Source organism: Eumetopias jubatus, unplaced genomic scaffold, assembly GCF_037043125.1.
Source record: "Eumetopias jubatus isolate StellerSeaLion01/CBP00866 unplaced genomic scaffold, mEumJub1_p1.0 scaffold_12, whole genome shotgun sequence".
In the NCBI taxonomy this organism is placed as follows: Eukaryota; Metazoa; Chordata; class Mammalia; order Carnivora; family Otariidae; genus Eumetopias; species Eumetopias jubatus.
The window spans coordinates 33,425,854-33,449,108 of record NW_028274818.1 but is presented as its reverse complement, the minus strand read 5'-3'; the positions used below and the strand labels follow the sequence as shown (position 1 = coordinate 33,449,108).

Sequence of the window (23,255 nt, the reverse complement as noted above, 5' to 3'; positions counted from 1 at the left end):
TTAGCATTTTTATGGATCGGTTTCCTCAGGCAAGGGAAGCAAAAGCAAAAATAAACTATTGGGATTACACCAAAATAAAACACTTTTGCACAGTGAAGAAAACCATCAACAAAACAAAAAGGCAACCTACTGAATGGGAGAAGATATCTGTAAACAATATATTCAACAAAGGGTGAATATCCAAAATATATAAAGAACTTATCAAACTCAACACTGAAAAATCAAGTAATCTGATTAAAGAATGGGCAGAGTACCTGAATAGACTCTTTTCTAAAGAAAACAGACCTGTACCTCTGAAACAAATAATACATTATATGTTAAAAAAAAAAAGTAGGAAGGGAAAAATGAAGGGGGGTAAATCGGAGGGGGAGATGAACAATGAGAGACTGTGGACTCTGAGAAACAAACTAAGGGTTTTAGGGGGGTGGGGGGATGGGTTAGCCTGGTGATGGGTATTAAGGAGGGCACGTATTGAATGCAGCACTGGGTGTTATACACAAACAATGAATCATGGAACACTACATCAAAAACTATGATGTATGGTGATTAACATAACATAATAAATAAAGAAAGAAAAAAGAAAACATACAGGTGGCCAACAGACACATGAAAAGATGCTCAACATCACTCACCATCAGGGAAATGCAAATCAAAACCACAATGAGATATCACCTCACACCTGTCAAAATGGCTAGTGTCAGAAAGAAGAGAAATAGCACGTGTTGGCAAGGATGCAATAGAAAGGGAATCCTTGTGCTCTACCAGTGGGAATGTAAATTGGTGCATCTAAGATATGTGGTAACCCAAGTGTCCATAGACAGATGAATGGATAAAGAAGATGTGGTGTATGTATGTGTGTGTGTGTATATATATACACACACACACATACATACACCCACAATTGAATATTAGTCAGAAAAAATAATGATCTTGCCATTTGTGAGACACATGGATGGGCCCAGAAGGCCCACGATGGCTAAATCAGACAGAGAAAAACAAATACTATATGGTTTCACTTATATGTGGAATCTAAAAACCAAACCAAACCAAACCAATAAACAAACTTTTAAATGCAGAGAACAAACTGGTGGTTACCAGAGGGAGGAAACTGGAGGATGGATGAAATAGGTGAAGGGGATTAAGAGGTACAAACTTCCAGTTATAAAATAAATAGGTCACAGAGATTAAAAGTACAGCACAGGGAATATAGTCACAATAATGTAATAATATATGGTCGCAGATGGTGACTATACTTCTTGTGGTGGGCACTGAGTAATGCACAGAACTGTTGAATTACATTGTACACCTGAAACTAATATAACATTGTGTGTTGACTATACCTCAATAATAAGACAAAGAAGAAGAGAAAAAGATGGAGAAAAATAGAAGTTGGTTTTTAGATACGTATAAATAAATATTTATATAGAAAGAATTAGTGTATTAATTACAAGTCACTATTTTGTATTCATCAAGGAGAATCCTCAAAGGCTTGTATTTACCAATACTTTGTTATTTAAGTGGTGGCCATCATTGTTAAATATATTTTAATTCGGTAATTTTGTTAAAACTTTTCATTTTACTGCCCCCAAATGAGCCTAAATAACTGTAATTAAACTTGAAGTCTTAACCTTCCAATTGGTTGAACTACCATTTTTCATTACTTGTTCATTTTACACATTTTTCCAATTCCAGTCTGTAGAAAAAAGTTCCCTATACCCTGGGCCTCTGTGTCTTCACCTCTAAAATGGCAAGATTCTGATGTGCGCAAGGAAGCATTTTCTCCCTCTATTGTCAATTCCACTGAAGCCCATAAAACTGCATCTGCCTGTCTCTCAGCTCCTCACATTCTCTCAAAGAGAAAAGACATCTTGAGATTGCAGAAAGTCTCCTTTTTATCCCTCTGAGGCCAGAGTACTGGGTCAGGGGTCAGGGTCTGTCTTCTAGGGGCAGGTCACAAGACCCAGCTCCTGCAGTCCGCAGTCCCTTGGCTCAAAGACATGAGACACAAGTCACTTTGCAGCTGGTTGAGTTCATGACTGTTTCACAGACTTTCCTTCTACTAAGCACCCCAAAGTCGACACTGGGGAGGAAATGGCTGTGACAGAGGTCCGACTCTGGTAAATGTTGAGCCGTATTCTGCATGCTACTTTCACCAGTGATGAGGCTAATACTCAATCTGACTAAGGCTTCACTTCTGTGTCCCTTCCATGTCCACATCTCATTTGATTTTGAAATGGGATAAGGAAAGTTATAGTCATAGTTTCTCAGCTCCTCCAAGACTTCCATGATCCCTTCTGACAATAATACTTAACTCCTCTGTTGAATTATTATAATCCTAAATTTATCTTGAAAGATAAAACTGCATTCATTTTAAGATTAAAAAAAAAAAGCCTAGCACATGCTGGGTGTCTAATTTACAAAAAGATTTAAAAAGCAGAGACTCACCCTTACATCCTATGTGTGGGGTCCAAGTCAGATTTCTCTGACAAGTCACAGTGGTAGGCCCATCCGAAGCAGGTTCATAGCCAGAATAACACTTGTACCTCAACACAGTTCCAATATTATATAATCGCTCTTTCGTCGGCACGCGGTTGTTGTATGTTTCCCAGTAGGCATTTGGGATGTTCGGTAAGTCAGGACAACTATCTGCTCATAAAGGGAGAACATGGGGAAAAGACACTGGTCCTAGGGATGCAACAGTGATCATCAACAAGCCTGTCCTATCAGAGGATGCCATGCGTTCATTCAGCCAGGAACGGTCTTGCCATGGCTGGTGCATCAGCCACATCAGAAAACAAACTAGCACCAAGTTCTCAATATTATTATTAACATAATTTTTCATGATCCACATGAGTTTATAGTTTCAGAGTGTCAGAATCATAGTTAGTCTGTATAATATTTTTGTGGAAGTTGGAAAAAGGCATTCCTCCCCCCACAGGACCCTTTACTATTTATCTTTCAAGTCAATTATCATAATGTAATGCTTTTGTTAGAACAAAACAAGTTTCCTACCAACTGCAAGAAAATTGTTGAAATAAATACACAAATCCACAATGCCTACAATGTTAATGTCTCCCTTTAGGGTTGAAGTGTCCACAACCTGCACAACTGTATATGGCAGCCTTTTGTGATTATATAAGACCTTGCCTAGTATACAGTAATCTTTCTTTTTTCCAACAACTGGAAAAAATAAAGACAATTATTGAACTAAATTTAAATTTTTACTGCAGTTCAAGTGGGTTTAGGCATACAAATATGCCCCCACCAACATTTCTGGGTAATTTAGATGCCAAACATTGAACTTCCTTCATGGTCCATACTTACTGAGCTCACAAATGGGAGGAGGAGGATCCCAGTCATTATTTTCTCCACAATGGATTAAACTGCTTCCTTTGAGAATAAAACCTTCCTTGCAGTCAAATACCATGGAGTTTTGGTAAGTATAGATGGTTCTAAATCCAGAGATTACATTTCCATTTTTAACCTCTGGCTTAGGACAGATGATTTCTAAAGAATCACAAGAAAAGACAAGTGAGTTGTAAAAGAGAAATGGCAATAAGGATATTACTTGCTATTGCTAATCCAGTTTCAACTATGACACAAAAGCCTAACACAGTGTACGTCAAGCAGATACAAGGAAAACATTTTAAAGTGAATATAGTTTCAACTTTAAAAAGCCTCAGTTAAGAGGAGGTCCCATCCTATCGGTTCTGTTATGTGATTGTGAGTAACTCCAGCTTACTCAAGCAAAACCAGCCATCTACAACACATCTCTCAATGTCCCCATGATCCCCCCCTGACGGTGGCCTACTTTCCTGCATGATTTCGGTATGGGTCAGGGGCCAATGATGATGATACAGTGGTCAGGAGGAAGAGGCAGCCAGGCATCAGAGCTCTGTCCTCTCCCAAAGAACGAACTGCCCCCACCACCCCAACCCCACAGCAGTCAGTCATCCCGCCCCCATGTCAGTCCTGTCACCTTGATGACTCATGGCTATGGCTGAAGCTACCTTCGCCACTTGGCTGGTTGGTTGCAACAGGTGCCTATGGGTTGAGTTTTGTCCCACTTCCTTTGTTGTCCCTTCTGGAGCCAGACTTGTGTTTCTGAAATGCAACACTTTTACTTCCCTGGTTAAAGCTTTTCAATGTTTCCCTTTCACCTTTGCTCTGAACTCCTCAGAGGGACACATGAGGCCCTCCGTAACCTGGCTCTGCTGACTTTCTGTCCTCAGTCTCTGCCATTTCCACCTCTTGCTGTCTGGACTCCTGGCATTTTGAATTGCTTGTGGTATCATGCTTTTTCATCCCCTGATTTGACTGTGTTCTATGGTGAGTCAGAATACTAAGTGATACGGTGTAGGCACTTAGTCACAAAGGAAAGTCCCTCAGATTAGCCAACTAAAAATACACAGTAGATTTTCTGATTTTTGTTTTTTTTTTGTTTTTTTTTTTTTGCTCTGTCCTGTAGGCACTTGGGGTGAACGTTGTAAGTGCTAACCAATATTTCCACTTGCTCTCCCTGAACAGACAAAAGGCAATATTCCTCAGTTCCCTCAAGGTAGGGTCCACATTATTAGATTGGGACAAAAGGCTGTAAAGCAACATGTGGTCACTTCAGACCGAAGCTCTTTTCAAAAATCAGGGCATAATTTGCTTTTCTCTCTTCACCTACTGAACAGAGTTTGAAAGGACATTTTGATGTAGAAGTACTACGAGATCAAAGCAACCCAGACTGCTAGGCTTATTGCTAAATTTACACCTAGACTACAGTTGCCCTAGAGTCCCCTGGACTTACAGCAGACTCTGTATGAATGAACATCAACTTTTACTTCACAAAGCCAATGAGATATCGGTGCTGTTTGTTACTGCACACTGGGCCATCATACATAAATATTGGTTGAGCAAATAAATGACTGCATTGTTACAGTGGTTGGTCTTGGAATCATTCCCGTTCCCCCAACAAATTCACCTACCTTTTTCTTTTAAACAAACCATTCAAACCAAAATTCATCACTGTGACTTACTTTTACAAGTAGGAGGACTTGGGTTCCAGACACCTATTGTCTTATTTTCCACTGTGCAAGAAATGGAGGCTTTGCCTATCATTGAGAAGTTGGGGTCACATTTGTAGGTGACAGAAGAGCCATATGTGTAGAAATCTTCATCTCCACCGCTGTGCCTCCCATTGCTGATGTCTGGAGGAGGCTTGCATTTAGCAACTGGGAGTGAGTGAAGAAAAAGAAATAATCAGGGAAGGTACCTTTGCAAATCTAGCATTCATGATGCATATTCTAATGGAGGGTACAAGAAGCAGCAAAGCTGCACAAGAGTTTTATTTTCTAGCATGGTTTAGGTTTGCCATCAAGCCAGAAAAAAGTCTTTACTTACTTATACATTGTGGGAGAGGATCACTCCAATCAACTCCTTTATCTTGGATCTCACAATAACTAGTGGCTGGGCCAATTAAAATATATCTGAATGAGATAGGAATCAAAGAGTTTAATGAAATTCTTCTTACCTGAAATTAAGCTGGATAAAGGGGTCTGAACAAATAAACTGGTTACTCAATAGTAAAAATGAAGAAATAATGTTTTCCAGATAACACTTCCCATTGAGCCTTCCATTCAGTAAAACTTTCATCACTGCAAAGAGATGTGTGTGTTTGTTCATTCGTTCTTTTATTCTGGACTCTATTATTGGGCATCAACTATATGGGGCATGGCATTCATCCAGAGCTCAACCAGGACAATGTAGGGTAAAAGACTCATTTGAGTGTGTTCTGCAATTTTGTCTAGATGACAGTATCAGCCAGGTTACTGGCCCCAAACTCTCAGGCCTCTGATATGCAGCCCCCTTCTGACTTTTGGGTGCTTACCCTCTCCAATACACCATTAACTTCCCCGTTCACGATCCCCATTTTTTATGGCTCTTGACAAATTCTAAGCTTTCTTTAGTTTGTCTTACTGCCCTCTGGGTATTATGGTAACAGAAAGAAAAAGCATTGTTAGTATGTCTTAAAACGGTACTATCATCAAGGAATAAATGTACACTGTGGTTGAACACTAATGGAAATGTTAGCTTTGGCAAACTAGAACCCCTGGGACTTATTTAATACTAGCTCAAAGAAAAATGAATCTTTTAATAAGATAAAAGACAAGGAGAATTAAACATTTCTTTATTTTGAAATTTCTAGGAAATGTAAGTTTCCTAAGCTACCCAGGAAACAAAGGGGAAAATATGGTTTCCAGTTATTCCAGTAGGAACCCTTTAGCATTCCAACGGCACCTCCCTTCTGAATCTTCATGCTTTCCATCTCAGGAGCCATATGCCATAAGGGATAAATAAGGATACATGTGCGAAAATCAAACAAAAGGAAACATTAGAGGAAAATGTTAAACACAGGGGACAAGCAAAGGAGAATCAACACATACTTAGTTGGAGAACCTGAAGAAGGAACACAAAACAGAACAAAATAGCTATTTTAAAATGTATTTCAGGGTGCCTGGGTGGCTCAGTCGTTAAGCGTCTGCCTTCGGCTCAGGTCATGATCCCGAGGTCCTGGAATCGAGCCCCGCATCGGGCTCCCTGCTCAGCGGGAAGCCTGCTTCTCCCTCTCCCGCTCTCTCTGCTTGTGTTCCCTCTCTCACTGTGTCTCCCTCTCTCTCTGTCAAATAAATAAATAAAATCTTTAAAAAAATAAATAAATAAAATAAAATGTATTTCAAATAAGTATTGCAGAAATAAAATAATACTTAATCTACATTTTAAAAGAGCAGCACATAGCAACAAAATGTTGAAGTAAATGGTCTGTAACAAAACAACTAAGAGTAAAATTACTAAAGATTATTTTGAGTTAAAGGCACTTGAAATAGACAAAGGAAGGCATTCTGACTTCTCTTTTCTTCCTGAAAGCAGGAGATAAAACTCATGTGAAAGATGTTTTCCCCACAACAGGAGAAAAAGAATAATCTTATCACCAGAGATGGGGAGGTGAAGCCAGGAGAGATCTGTACAAACAGACCTTGTCAAAATAACTCTTATCTTCCTGCAACCTTCCATAGATTTTTTTTTAATTTTTTTATTGTTATGTTAATCACCATATATTACATCATTAGTTTTTGGTGCAGTGTTCCATGATTCATTGTTTGTGCATAACACCCAGTGCTCCATGCAGAACGTGCCCTCCTCAATACCCATCACCAGGCTAACCCATCCCCCTACCCCCCTCCCCTCTAGAACCCTCAGTTTGTTTTTCAGAGTCCATCATCTCTCATGGTTCGTCTCCCCCTCTGACATACTCCCCTTTTCTTCCTCTCCTGTTATCTTCTTCTTTTTCTTTTTTCTTAAAATATGTTGCATTATTTGTTTCAGAAGTACAGAACTGTGATTCAACAGTCTTGCAAAATTCACAGCGCTCACCGTAGCACATACCCTCCCCAATGTCTATCACCCAGCCACCCCATCCCTCCCACCCCCAACCACTCCAGTAACACTCAGTTTCTTTCCTGAGATTAAGAATTCCTCATATCAGTGAGGTCATGTGATACATGTCTTTCTCTGATTGACTTATTTCACTCAGCATAACACCCTCCAGTTCCATCCACGTCGTTGCAAATGGCAAGATCTCATTCCTTTTGATGGCTGAATAATATTCCATTGTGTATATATACCACTCTTCTTTATCCATTCATCTGTCGATGGGCATCTTGGCTCTTTCCACAGTTTGGCTATGGTGGACATTGCTGCTATAAACATTGGGGTACACGTACCCCTTCGGGTCCCTACATTTGTATCTTTGTGGTAAATACCCAGTAGTGCAATTGCTGGATCGAACGGTAGCTCTAATTTCATAAACCTCCATACTGTTTTCCAGAGGGGTTGCACCAGCTTGCATTTCCACCAACAGTGTGGGAGGGTTCCCCTTTCTCCACATCCCCGCCAACATCTGTCGTTCCCTGACTTGTTAATTTTAGCCATTCTGACAGGTGTGAGGTGGTATCTCATTGAGGTTTTGATTTGGATTTCCCTGATGCCGAGCGATGTTGAGCACTTTTTCATGTGCCTGTTGGCCATTTGGATGTCTTCTTTGGAGAAATGTCTGTTCATGTCTTCTGCCCATTTCTTGATTGGATTATTTGTTCTTTGGGTGTTGAGTTTGATAAGTTCTTTATAGATTTTGGATACTAGCCCTTTATCTGATATGTCATTTGCAAATATTTTCTCCCATTCTGTCGGTTGTCTTTTGGTTTTGTGGACTGTTTCTTTTGCTGTGCAAAAGCTTTTTGTCTTGATGAAATCCCAATAGTTCATTTTTGCTCTGGCTTCCCGTGCCTTTGGCGATGTTTCTAGGAAGAAGTTGCTGCGGCTAAAGTCGAAAAGGTTGCTACCTGTGTTCTCCTTTAGGATTTTGATGGACTCCTGTCTCACGTTTAGGTCTTTCAACCATTTGGAGTCTATTTTTGTGTGTGGTGTAAGGAAATGGTCCAGTTTCATTCTTCTGCATGTGGCTGTCCAATTTTCCCAACACCATTTGTTGAAGAGACTGTCTCTTTTCCATTGGACATTCTTTCCTGCTTTGTCAAAGATAAGTTGACCATAGAGTTGAGGGTCCATTTCTGGGCTCTCGATTCTGTTCCATTGATCGATGTGTCTGTTTTTGTGCCAGTACCATACTGTCTTGATGATGACAGCTTTGTAATAGAGCTGGAAGTCCGGAATTGTGATGCCGCCAGCTTTGCTTTTCTTTTTCAGTATTCCTCTGGCTATTCTGGGTCTCTTCTGGTTCCATACAAATTTTAGGATTATTTGTTCCATTTCTTTGAAAAAAGTGGATGGTATTTTGATGGGGATTGCATTGAATGTGTAGATTGCTCTAGGTAGCATTGACATCTTCACAATGTTGATTCTCCCAATCCATGAGCATGGAACGTTTTTCCATTTCTTTGTGTCTTCTTCAATTTCTTTCATGAGTATTTTATAGTTTTCTGAGTACAGATCCTTTGCCTCTTTGGTTAGATTTATTCCTAGGTATCTAATGGTTTTGGGTGCAATTGTAAATGGGATCGACTCCTTGATTTGTCTCTCTTCTGTCTTGTTGTTGGTGTATAGGAATGCCACTGATTTCTGTGCATTGATTTTATATCCTGCTACTTTACTGAATTCCTGTATGAGTTCTAGCAGTTTTGGGGTGGAGTCTTTTGGGTTTTCCACATACAGTATCATATCATCTGCAAAGAGTGAGAGTTTGACTTCCTCTTTGCCGATTTGGATGCCTTTGATTTCTTTTTGTTGTCTAATTGCTGTGGCTAGGACTTCTAATACTATGTTGAATAGCAGTGGTGAGAGTGGACATCCCTGCCGCGTTCCTGACTTAGGGGAAAAGCTCTCAGCCTCTCCCCATTGAGAATGATATTCGCTGTAGGTTTTTCATAGATGGCTTTTATGATATTGAGGTATGTACCCTCTATCCCTATACTCTGAAGAGTTTTGATCAAGAAAGGATGCTGTACTTTGTCAAATGCTTTTTCTGCATCTATTGAGAGGATCATATGATTCTTGTTCTTTCTTTTGTTAATGTATTGTATCACGTTGATTGATTTGCGGATGTTGAACCAGCCTTGCAGCCCAGGGATAAATCCCACTTGGTCGTGGTGAATAATCCTTTTAATGTACTGTTGGATCCTATTGGCTAGTATTTTGGTGAGAATTTTTGCATCCATGTTCATCAAGGATATTGGTCTGTAATTCTCTTTTTTGATGGGGTCTTTGTCTGGTTTTGGGATCAAGGTAATGCTGGCCTCATAAAATGAGTTTGGAAGTTTCCCTTCCATTTCTATTTTTTGGAACAGTTTCAGGAGAATAGGTATTAATTCTTCTTGAAATGTCTGATAGAATTCCCCTGGGAAGCCATCTGGCCCTGGGCTTTTGTTTCTTGGGAGATTTTTGATGACTGTTTCAATTTCCTTAGTGATTATAGGTCTGTTCAGGTTTTCTATTTCTTCCTGGTTCAATTTTGGTAGTTGATACATCTCTAGGAATGCACCCATTTCTTCCAGGTTATCTAATTTGCTGGCATAGAGTTGCTCATAATATGTTCTTATAATTGTTTGTATTTCTTTGGTGTTGGTTGTGATCTCTCCTCTTTCATTCATGATTTTGTTGATTTGGGTCATTTCTCTTTTCTTTTTGATCAGTCTGGCCAGGGGTTTCTCAATCTTGTTAATTCTTTCAAAGAACCAGCTCCTAGTTTCGTTGATCTGTTCTACTGTTCTTTTGGTTTCTAGTTCATTGATTTCTGCTCTGATCTTTATGATTTCTCTTCTCCTGCTGGGTTTAGGCTTTATTTGCTGTTCTTTCTCCAGCTCCTTTAGGTGTAGGGTTAGGTTGTGTATTTGAGACCCTTCTTGTTTCTTGAGAAAGGCTTGTATTGCTATATACTTTCCTCTCAGGACTGCCTTTGCTGTATCCCAAAGATTTTGAACAGTTGTGTTTTCATTTTCATTGGTTTCCATGAATTTTTTTAATTCTTCTTTAATTTCTTGGTTGACCCATTCATTCTTTAGTAGGATGCTCTTTAGCCTCCATGTATTTGAGTTCTTTCCAACTTTCCTCTTGTGGTTGAGTTCTAGTTTCAAAGCATTGTGGTCTGAAAATATGCAGGGAATGATCCCAATCTTTTGGTACCGATTGAGACCTGATTTGTGACCTAGGATGTGATCAATTCTGGAGAATGTTCCATGGGCACTAGAGAAGAATGTGTATTCCGTTGCTTTGGGATGGAATGTTCTGAATATGTCTGTGAAGTCCATTTGGTCCAGTGTGTCATTTAAAGTCTTTATTTCCTTGTTGACCTTTTGCTTAGATGATCTGTCCATTTCAGTCAGGGGGGGTGTTAAAGTCCCCCACTATTATTGTATTGTTGTCAATGTGTTTCTTTGCTTTTGTTATTAATTGCCTTATATAATTGGCTGCTCCCATGTTCGGGGCATAGATATTTACAATTGTTAGATCTTCTTGTTGGATAGACCCTTTAAGTAGGATATAGTGTCCTTCCTCATCTCTTATTACAGTCTTTGTTTTAAAATCTAGTTTGTCTGATATAAGGATTGCCACCCCAGCTTTCTTTTGGTGTCCATTAGCATGGTAAATGGTTTTCCACCCCCTCACTTTCAATGTGGGGGTGTCTTTGGGTCTAAAATGAGTCTCTTGCAGACAGCATATTGATGGGTCTTGTTTTTTAATCCAATCTGATAGCCTGTGTCTTTTGATTGGGGCATTTAGCCCATTTACATTCAGGGTAACTATTGAAAGGTATGAATTTAGTGCCATTGTATTACCTGTAAGGTGACTGTTAACTGTCTGTTGTCTGTGTTCGTTTCTGCTCTTTGCTGCTTTTAGGTTCTCTCTTTGCTTAGAGGACCCCTCTCAATATTTCTTGGAGGGCTGGTTTCGTGTTTGCAAATTCCTTTAGTTTTTGTTTGTTCTGGAAGCTTTTTATCTCTCCTTTTATTTTCAATGATAGCTTAGCTGGATATAGTATTCTTGGCTGCATATTTTTCTCGTTTAGTGCTCTGAAGGTATCTTGCCAGCCCTTTCTGGCCTGCCAGGTCTCTGTGGATAGGTCTGTTGCCAATCTAATGTTTCTACCATTGTAGGTTACATATCTCTTCTCCCGAGCTGCTTTCAGGATTTTCTCTTTGTCTCTGAGACTCGTAAGTTTTAGTATTAGATGTCGGGGTGTTGACCTATTATTATTGATTTTGAGAGGGGTTCTCTGTGCCTCCTGGATTTTAATGCCTGTTTCCTTCCTCACATTAGGGAAGTTCTCTGCTATAATTTGCTCCAATATACCTTCTGCCCCTCTCTCTCTCTCCTTCTTCTGGGATCCCAATTATTCTAATGTTGTTTCGTCTTATCATATCACTTATCTCTCGAATTCTGCCCTCGTGATCCTGTAGTTGTTTCTCTCTCTTTTTCTCAGCCTCTTTATTTTCCATCATTTGGTCTTCTATATCGCTGATTCTCTCTTCTGCCTCATTTATCCTAGCATTTAGTGCCCCCTTTTTTGATTGCACCTCATCAATAGCCTTTTTGATTTCGATTTGGTTAGATTTTAGTTCTTTTATTTCTCCAGAAAGGGTTTCTCTAATAACTTCCACGCTTTTTTCAAGCCCAGCTAGTATCTTTAAAGTCATGATTCTGAACTCTAGGTCCGACATCGTACTAATGTCCGTATTGAGTAGGTCCCTGGCTGACGGTACTACCTCTTGTTCTTTTTGCTGAGGTGATTTCTTTCGTCTTGTCATTTTGTCCAGAGGAGAATAGATGAATGAGAGAACAAAATGCTAACAGGTTTACAACGTCCCCAGCAAATATACTGTATACAAATCAGAAAAGACCTGAAGCCAGGGGAAAAGAAAGGGAAAGAAAGAAAAAAGAAAGAGAAAAAGAAAAAAAAAAGATAAAAACAAAAACAAAACAATACAAAAAAGGCAGAATATGATCAAATATGATCAGGCTAGTGCATAGATCAGTGCCACACACTAGATTTTGGGCGTATTTTGGTCTGTTAGAAAAAAGTGCCTCCTAAAATTTTAAAGGAAGAAAGACATATATGTACAAAAAAAGGGTTGATACAATGAAGGGATGGAAGATGACTGTAAAGATGAAAATTATAAAAGATTTTATAAAAGGACTTGGTAAGATAAGTTGTTTGAAAAAAGAAAGAAGATTTAAGAAAAAGAAGAAAAAAAAAAAGGAAAAAGGGAGAGAATGTGATCAGGCAGGAGACTAGAACAAAGCCATACACTAGTGATTTAGGGTATATTTTGATCTGTAAGAAGAAACTGTACCTCAAAATTTTAAAGAGAGAACAACTTATATATATATGCCAAAAATAAGGGTAACTACTATGAAGGGATAAAATATGACTCTAAAAATGAAAAATAAAAAATGTTTTTTTTTAAAAAAAAGGGATTTATAAGATGTTGGTTGAAAAAGGGAAAAAGAAAAATAAAAAAAAAACAGTCAACAAAAATTAACTTTGATGAAATAATGAATCATGGTAAAAAAAAATAAAAAAGCCATGAATCTATGTGCAGTATTCCCCTAGCGCTGGAGTTCTCCTATTCTCCTTGATCGATCAACTTGGTCTTGGCTTGCTGGCTGTTTGTGCTGATCTTCTGGGGGAGGGGCCTGTTGCTGTGGTTTCCAAATGTCTTTGCCGGAGGCGAAATTGCCCCGTCCGGGCTAAGGAAGCTGCTCCGGTTTGCTCTCAGGAGCTTTTGTTCCCTGCAAGCTCTCGGTACAGCTTTGGAGGACCAGGGCAGAAATGGTGGCCTCCCAATCTCCACTCGGAGGAGCTGAGAACTCGGGGCCCCGCTCCTCAGTGCCCCCAGAGAAAAGCAGTCACTTCCGTGTCCCCGGTCTCCGGCCGCACTCCGTGCTCACCCGGCCTGTGATCGAGCGTTGCTATCTCTGGCACCCCACCCGCGCGGAGTCTCCAAACCCAGCAGATCCCTGCAGTGCGTTCCCGCACCGCTCCTCCCCGGGAAGGAAGGGGAGTCTCCCCGGATCTGCTGCTTGTTGGGTCCCTGCTGGGGGAGCCGTGCCCCGACTGGGCCGCAGATCACAGTTTATGGCAACCCCGAGCTGAGAGCCCTAGACTCTGCTCCGTATCTGCAGCCGGCTTCCCTGTTCTGATACCTGGGAGCTCTGGCGCACTCAGGCACCCCCGGTCTCTCTGTGACCCCAAGGGTCCTGAGACCACACTGTCCCGGGAGGATTCCACCCCCCGCTTAGCCACTGCAGCGATGTCCCTCCGCCGAGCCAACTTCTAAAAGGTCCGATTTTGTGCTCCGCGGCTCTAGCACTTGCCAGAAGCGGCCGGCGGAGGCCCCTCCCCCGCCGTCTATCCTCCCGAATATCTACTCGGATTCACTTCTCCGCACGCCCTACCTTCCAGTAAGTGGTCGCTTCTCTGTTCAGAGAGTCGTAGCAACAACTCTCTGTTCGATCTCCTGTTGAGTTCGTAGGTGTTCAGAATGGTTTGATCCCTATTCAGCTGAATTCCTGAGACCAGACGAAATCTAGGTCTCCTACTCCTCCGCCATCTTGCTCCGCCTCCCTTCCATAGATTTTTGTTACTTTTCCACAATGGCTACTTTTTGTTCAACCTAGTATATAAGCAGAGGCCTACACACACACACAATATATACACATGAACCTATGCATATTAGGCTTTAGACCTTGTTTCTTATAGAAGCTGCAACTTCCCCCCCCAAGTATATTATTTTTCTTTTGACTTGGCTATTCTTTCTTCTTAAGGAAAAACTGTTTTAATGCTTCAAATTTATCAAACTCTCTTTTTAAAATGGTTTCTGGATTTTAGGTCTTCATTTCAAAGCCCTTCTCCAATACAAGATTTTAAATTATTTGCCTAGATTTCTTCTGCTACTTTTATGTTTTCCTATTTTTTAATGTTTAAAGCTTTGATCCATTTGGAGGCAATATACAATATACAGTGCAAGATATATATCCAAGGCTATATTTTCCCATATGACTTTCCTGTTATTCCAAAAGTCCATCTTTAGTTTACTGATTTGAGAGTGCTTTTTAACACTATATTAAATTCTCATATGTATCTTGTATCTGCATATGTTTCTAGTCAACACCATTGTTTTGCCTACATATTCATACACACATTTCATAGTGACATACTATCAAAGCTTTATAATATATTTTAATAACCTCTATGAGTAGGTTTGATATATTTAATAACCTCTATAAGTATATACTATATACGTATATATAGCATATATATATATATATGAATATATATATAGGTTCATGTATGTATCTATCCTAGAAATTAAGAATACAAATTTCAAGAAATTAATTTTAAAAAAATAGGCAAAGGATATGCCAAATAGTTCACAGATCAATACCACTATCTCTTGAACACATAAAAATATGCTCAATCTCACTCATAAGAGAAATATACATTGAAACTATAGTAAGATTTCATTTTTACTTCTTAAATTGGAAAATTTTCAAAAATTTCACAAGTTTTCAAAAGATTGACAACACAGTTGGAAAGTCTATGAAGAGACAGACATTTACATACTCTGCAAAACATGTAACCTCTAAGCAGAGCAATTAGGCAATGTCTTCCAAATTTTCAAATAGGTATACTCTGACACAGAAATCCCACTCTGGAAATTTACCCTACAGACATAACTTACATCTGTACAAAATTATATATGTACAAAGTGATGCATCAGAGCACTGTTCAGAATAGCAAAACATTGGAAATATCTATGGATACATCAAAAAGATTGTTAATCCATGATACATCACACAATCACATTCTATGAAGTTGTAAAGACAAATCAATGATGAACTTCTATGCACAAACGTGGAACTATGTTCTGTATATATTGATGAGTAAAAAATAAAGCAAGATTCAAAGCTACATTTGTTATTGGAAAGGTGTAAAATAAAAATATATACTAATTTTTAGCTTGTATTTGTAAAAGTAAACACTAGAAAGATACAAAAGAAACCAATAAATGTGGATCCCTGTTTAAGGACACACACACAAAAATGAGGTGGATGGCAAGAAGGTAGAAGTGAGAATTCTCAGTGCATGTGGTTTTACATCATTTTTACTTTTGAAATATATCAGCTATTTATTAAAAATTAATTTAAAAGAATTGTTTCTAGATTGCTTCACACTCACCCTTCTGAACAAACGAATTCTAATTGTGATCCAAAGAAATGATCTGTCTTAGATATCACTTTCCCATTTTGTAATTCTCCTGGGTTTCTGCATCGTTTCTCTGACAGAAAAATTAAAAAGATAATTAGTGATTCCAACTTCTCACAGATAAGGCATTAGAAGACTGACTGATACGCTTTGACCTATGCTTCCGGAAAGATCCAGAGGCTGAGATCCAAACTTATTTCTGATCCTGACTCACTAAATTTTTACTTTGGAGGTTAAATGAATACAAAATTTGATCTCATATTTTTCTGGTACATTTCACCAATAGAGAAAAATACTCAGTTAAATCACTATGGTCATGGAGTCCGCAGTCCAGGATAGCTATTGACCAGGGAGCTATGCTCTGTTCTAGCTCGGTGGCACGTACTTTGTATGCAGGCCACTCAAAAATACATGTCCTTGGTCACAAAAGGGACAATGGAAAGTGTAGATATCCTCACTGTTGGAAGAACATTACAGAATTTATTCTCAACTATAAGTGAATCACAGAATCTTCTTCCAAACACAGCAGATATTTTGGTTGAGGTTTCTTTGGAAACTGCATTACCTCTCTCTAGCCACATAATACTTTATAACTTTGTAAAGAATGAATCTGGTTTTCAAAATATTAAAATTGAATTTGTAGTTCACTTAGAAAAGAAGTGTTTGCTGAATTACAGGGTAAAGGATAAGCTTATCTTTCACTACAACCAGGTAGTTCCTAATTTCTCTTTTATTTGGTTTTTTGTTTACGCTTTTCAAAAAGTAGCACACGTATGTACATTGAAATCAGTGACTTGACAACCGGATGGTTTCTTAGTGACCAAAGATTCTCATTTGTACTCAGAAAACTTAATTCTTGAGACAAATTTGCAAAGAAAGGAAAAGCATAGATAAGAAAAATAAATGTTCATACTTACTGACACAGAATTCATTGTATCTCCATGTGTTACGTTGACAGATAACAACCTGACTTGCAAAATTAACCTTACTGTAGCCAGGACGGCAGGTGTATTTCAGGATAGTTCCAGTGTTGAAGTGTGTCTCATTCAATTCAGTTGTTAAAGAAGCAAAGTATAGATTCGGTGGGGGACCACAACCTCCTGGACACCAAAATGACAAAGAGCGCCAGAAGTTATAGCTTGAAACACAGCATCTTAATGTTTCAGTAGTATGATTTTTAGAACAAGGACCATTCCTTTCTCCTCTAATCAAGAAAAATAATAACTCTTATTGTCCCCATTGTTCAATGAATCCAGTGAGTTATCAGTAATACACATCTGCTGATAAATGATAAAAGGCAGAAATTTTTCATCCCCTTTCTACTGTTTATGAGATAATTTATCGAAAGGATGGCAGATGTGATTTTATTCACCTATCAGATTCCTCATATCTGCTGACTCAGAGATATCTGAGCAAAGCCAACGGTTCCTACAATTTTCCTCAACAGAAACATAGTATTTCATCAATAAAACCATATGTAAGATTGCCTGTCTCAGGAAAGGGAAACCGGGTGGCTGGGAGATGGGTAAGAACCACATTCTTAATTTGCACCTTTTTGCACATGTTGGATTTTGAATGATGCAAAGGAAGAAGCATGGAGTCCTTGAAACATAAAAATGTTAATCCTGCTTTCCTTGCAAGAATTAAATAGGGGACAAATTTACCTTTCAGGAGCCCTAAGAGAAGTCTATACTTACTTCTCCTCTCTCTTCTGGATAGACACAGAGGCAGTGAAAATTGTTCAGGCAGGCAGATAGATCACACTGACTTGTGTCGAGTCATGTTTGGGAGACAAATTGTTTTGGAAAATTCCTGGAGGAGAAAGGCTAGGGGAACGTGCCCAGAAAACTGCCTCTTCTATGGATAAAACAAATTCCCCCTAAATCCCAAATAATTCCAAATCCCCTTTAGCTCCAAAATTCCAAATTCCTGGTCAAACCAACCCTTGTTGTGGCAGGTGGCTTTCTGCTAGAAACTGAATCATCTGCTAGTGTTAAAAGCGAATGAGTGGATGATCTTGAATATTTGTCGCCAATCTGAACTTATCTCTCTAGTACTCACCAAGAACAGGAGCCATGAGAGTAGCGACCAAGGTCATTTGGAACAGAGTTGGATCAGAGACTCTCCACAGCCTAGAGAAGGGCTGGGCTGCCATTTTCTCTTTTCTATGAAGGATCCCGTTTGGAGCTCTGGAGTTCATGACCTGATGATTCTTCCAGATTTTTCTGCCAAGAGACCTCAATTTAATAAGTAGTCATTGAATTCCTAGTTGTCATAAAGCACTAGGATAAATACTACGGGGTCCACATCTTCAAGGAAATTATGCCCTACGGTAGTAAAGCACATGCACACAGATGTTACAACATGACACAGGGAGTGTTAGCCTCTGCTCAGAGGAGAGATGGGGAGGTGGTTGCTTATAGAATTGTCCAAATAGGATATAAGGTTAAAGTTTAGGAATTTATAGATTCTACTCTTTAGGGAATAAAGAACCATTATTTTTCATTTTGGATTTTGTTTCCCCTTTGTTTACTTTTAGGCTAAGGAGTGATTCATTATTTTGCTTTTATTTTTATTTATTTATTTATTCATTTATTTATTTGTTATGTTCTGTTAGCCAACCTACAGTACATCATTAGTTTTTGATGTAGTGTTCAACGATTCATCAGTTGCATATAACACCCAGTGCTTGTACTTTTAAAAGATCACTGTGGCAGATGTGTACATGATAGACCGAAGTGAACAAAGAGAGGAAACAGGAAGGTTGAGGAAGAAGACCATTGTACCTGGCCAGGTGAGCCACAGAAATGGTCTGACCAAGGAAATGGCTGAGGAGTTGGAGAAGAGGGAACAAATGTAAGACAAAATAATACTAAAAGGCAGGAAAAGGATGAGATAGAGAAAAGGAGTCAGATCTGTGTAGTATTGAGAGTTCCTCATGACAACTTTCAACAGAGGCAATAAACCATCAAGCCATTTGCAGTTTTAAAAGAATGGTTTATGGAGAGATATGTGTGTCTGTATGTATAGACATACATATATAGCTATACAAAGAAAAAGAAAAATATATGTGACTAATTGTACTTTCATATTTGATCTGACTATTTGAAGACTTCTTTAAAGAAAAATCATGAAGGACACTTTTCACCACCACTCCTGTTCCCTTTGGGAAAAACAATATATCTTAAATCTTAAATTTACTTTAGAAATATTCCTTGTCCTCAAAGGAATATATGAAGTTAACTCCCAAAGAAATACTGAATTTCATGATGATTTTATTCTGATACCTGTTAGATCCAGATGATTCTATATGCCCCAGGTGTTCATAATTCATACTATGCACATATCTGTTGAGTGCCGTCGATGTTTCCCTCAAAGATGTTTCTGTCCCACTTTACAGGAAGAGACAAATTTATAATGACCCTTCACACTACGTGGAGAGACCTAACTTCCTAACTGAGTAATGACTCATTTGATCTTATCTTTCCAAAATTCAGTTCTGATGAAGCCATTCTTCCACCTGCCATCAGTCGTGGGCCATCCCACCTGACAGACATCCTGGCCCCTGAGCTCTGGACACAGCCACTAGGACAATTCTGCTGAAAAGTAAATTCAATGTGATGATCCACTTACCAAATGTATTCGCTTACTAAAATATGTTTACAGAATTTGTACTGAATACATTGATGTGGTCTAAAGAGGTGTGAAGGAGCCAGGACCAGCATTTGGGGCCCTTACACATCCCTTTTCTTTTTTGTTTGCCTGCCCCTCCACTCCAGATCTCTAGGCTGTTCCTCTTGCCCTAACAATCTGGATGAGAAAGGAGACAGGTGGGGGTAAGTTTCATTCCACGTAGTGAAAACCAGTCCACTAAATCATCCATGAAATTTGCAAAATATGAAGTTTCTCCCATCCAATGAAAACTGTTATGAACTGTAAAAACTACAGAAATGAGTTTCTTTAATTTTTGATGAGTTCATAGATTTGGTTGAATTTCAGTGAAATTGAAGAAAGAGGTTTAAAAATACCAATATGCATTTTAAAATTTTGAAAAAATAAGCTGGAAATTGTTTTTAATTTTTAAAAAATGAAATAAAGTAAAATAAAATAAAAATACCAATACATTGGCAAAATAGAATTTAACTATAAAAACTCAAGAAGCTGACAGTATAAAGTGCAAATTCCCCATATGAATTGTTGCAGTTATTATGTTCACAATGAAAATATATACATTGGATATACTCCGGAAAATATTGAGTATATTTATAAAAACAGAGCCATAAAATTAAATCCTTACTTTTAAGAAATTCAACATAAATACTTAAAATGCTGCTACAAAGAATGCATTCATTAGCTGCGTTCAACGAGAAGATATTTATAATCACTGAGTATATTCAAAATGAATATTTAAAACGCTGTTCAGTAAATTGATCATTCAACGAACTTAGCAAATAGATTTCAGCGAACTGATCCTTCAGGAAAGAAGCTTTTCCATCATTTGGTCTGAGCCCCCGTGCTTTGATTGACCTGGACAATCTGGATCCCTGACAGCCCCAGACATTTTCCTACAACGTACCCCTGCCCATGTCACTTGCCCTCTTGTCTTTCTTCCTTCGTTGATTCCTACTCATTCTGCCAGTCCTTTCTCCAATGTCCCCTCCTTGCCTCCAGGCCAGTCTCCATATTCTAATTACAACTCGGTGTTTATAATTTTGATTCAGATGTGGCTTATAACTGACATCTGAAGTCTGTCTTCAACACTAGACCACAAGGTCCTTGAAGTCAGAGGTGGGTTCTTACTTGCCTCTGCCCCACCTGGTACCTAGCATTGCACCTCACACAGTTAAAGCACTCAATAAATGTTTGTTCAAGTTACATTCAAAAGCACCTAGTGATAAAATGTTTTAAAGAGAAATAACACTGCTCCACATCCATATCTACTCTTAGAGTGTTACTATTGTCAAGGTCAGATTTTAATTGATTTTATTTATTTTTAAAGATTTTATTTATTTATTTAGTTGACAGAGAGAGACAGACAGTGTGAGAGGGAACACGAGCAGGGTGAGTGGGAGAGGGAGAAGCAGGCTTCTGGCCGAGCAGGGAGTCCGATGCGGGGCTCCATCCCAGGACCCTGGGATCATGACCTGAGCTGAAGGCAGTCGCTTAACCAATTGAGCCACCCAGGTGCCCCAGATTTTAATTGATTTTAAAGTTCTTAATGAGAACAGAGCCTAGTGACTTTACCCTAGGCTCTTCCCCATCCTTAACCTGAAGTCATCATATCCTCAACCATTCAACAGAGGACAGTGAGGAGTGAAGGAATGAACAAAACGAGTCTCCTCCCTCCACAGATTAGGACAGGAGATAAAAGGCAGCCATACATACAGACCCTACACTGGGCTGAGGAATTCCTATCACTCAGCTTCACGCTGAGGCCACAAACACAGTGTTGGGGAACACAGGAGGACAGTATGTAGCCAGACCCTGGGGCATGGGCTCTGGAGTCAGATCCAGGCTATGTGGATTGAATCCTGGCTCCACCAGATGGGAACTGTGTGTCCCCGGGCAGGATACTCCACTCCTGTAAGCTTCAATTTCCTCTTTTATAAAGTAGGAATGATAACTATACACGTCTCTCAGAATTGCTGAGAGGTAGCTTGGCTTGGTGCACAGCCGGCACACAGAAAACATTTGAAAGAAATGTCAGAGAAGAAGGTGTTGGGATTGGGGTTGGCATGTGACCTTGATAGGACCAGAACTCCTGGAGTCAAAACACCATTATAATAATGATGTGTAATTGGGGTTGGGGCACCTGGGTAGCTCAATCAGTTAAGCGTCTGACTCTTGATTTTGGCTGAGGTTATGATCTCGGGGTCCTGGGATCAAGCCCTGAGTTGGGCTCCATGCTCAGTGCAAAGTCTGCTTGTCCCTCTCCCTCTGCTCCTTCCCCAGCTCTCCCGCTCTCTCTCTCTCATAAATAAAAATAAAATTTAAAACAGTGATGTATAATTACAACGGCATTTCGCTGCATCACCAGGGTACTTCAATTAAACCCCAGTGCAGAGGAGAGCCCACTGGATTTAGATCAGAATCCATTGGTTGGGTCTTCACTGTGGCCTTTGGTGATGGTGAAACCCAGTGCCACACCCAGAACAGAGACTCTGGTGCCCACAGGGGACTGTCCTGGGCTTTCTTCTTCCCCTAGTTTTCACTGTCTTCCAGAGAGCCACTCACCTACTCCCATGACTTTGACCATCCCCCGTGAATCACTCACAGACCTCTGGGCAGAACTATCTCCTTATACAGTGTATAAAAACTTACATGCTTCATAAACTCAGTTGTTAATAAAAATCTTGTTCTGCCCTATTCAGTCCCATACATAAATTTTGAGTCTTTGAGCCTACCTCCTTTGCTCTTGTCACTAACTAGTGGAATTCCAGTGCTTAGCCTTAAAACTGTGAACATTTCTAAGAAACTATTCTGTCTTCCCCTGTAGCTGCACAAAAGCAGATATCTGCATCCTAAAGATGACCTTGCATATGTTATTTCTGTACTTTAGAGATAATTACTCTGCCGCTTGAACAAAACCTTTAACTCTGGAAAAGTCTATAATTCTAACTGGTGATCTTCACAAATTATTTTTTGTCTAGGATAACATGTAAATTACATTTCTGTTTTTGAGTGTGATAAATACCTGTGAGTTTTCTTTGCAGATCCAAAAATAAATTATTACACTTTTCACTTGGAATCCTGAAAGTAAACTCAAACTTTGCATGTTGGATTTCTCTCTCTTTTTGAAAATATTTTATTTATTTATTTATTTATTTATTTATTTATTTATTTATTTAGAGAGCCATGCAAGCAGGAGGAGGGATACAAGGACAGGGAGAAAGAAAATCTCAAGCAGATTCGACTTGGGGATCGATCCCATGATAGTGAGATCATGACTTGAGCCAAAATCAAGAGTTGGGTGCTTAACCAGCTAAGCCACTTGTCAGATTTGTTTTTTTTAAATATCAGCTTTCTTGAGATGTAAGTGACTAAGTTGTAAGATATTTAAAGTGTGTATCATGGTGATTTGACATAGGTACACTTTATGAAAGGACTGTCCCCCCACCCCCCCACCACCCATCTTGTTAATGAACACATCCATCAGCTCACATATTTATCTTTTTCTTTTTGGTGAGAACATTTAAGTTCTACTCTCTTAGCAAATTTCAATTATACAAAAAGGTGTTATCAAATATAGTTACCCTGTTTTACATTAGATCCTCAGAACTTCTTTATCTTACAGATGAAAATTTATATCCTTTTACCAAGCTCTTCCTATTTCCCCCATCTCCTGCAAATGATTGTTAGATTTCTTATTTAAGCAAAAATCCTTTTTTTTTTCAAGTTTAAGGTATAATTCCCAAGGTTCAGATCAGCTTTCCAGCTGCTTCCTTTGTGTCTCCCATGTACCTTGAATCCAACATATCCCAAATGAAAC

The 23,255-nt window shown here is 39.1% G+C and overlaps 1 protein-coding gene across 2 annotated transcripts in view; it reads right to left on the bottom strand.

The window, feature by feature from the left end:
- C4BPA (complement component 4 binding protein alpha) overlaps nucleotides 1–23,255 on the bottom strand; it is a 46,919-nt gene that overhangs the window by 10,408 nt on the left and 13,256 nt on the right. For both annotated transcript variants that reach the window (XM_028120056.2, XM_028120057.2), the window contains 7 exons: nucleotides 17,828–17,991; nucleotides 16,684–16,866; nucleotides 15,740–15,839; nucleotides 5,389–5,474; nucleotides 5,025–5,219; nucleotides 3,325–3,507; nucleotides 2,446–2,646 (listed from right to left, as the gene is read on the bottom strand). In XM_028120056.2, the coding sequence (XP_027975857.1) occupies nucleotides 2,446–2,646; nucleotides 3,325–3,507; nucleotides 5,025–5,219; nucleotides 5,389–5,474; nucleotides 15,740–15,839; nucleotides 16,684–16,866; nucleotides 17,828–17,991 (1,112 nt within the window). The remainder of the gene's footprint in view (nucleotides 1–2,445; nucleotides 2,647–3,324; nucleotides 3,508–5,024; nucleotides 5,220–5,388; nucleotides 5,475–15,739; nucleotides 15,840–16,683; nucleotides 16,867–17,827; nucleotides 17,992–23,255) is intronic.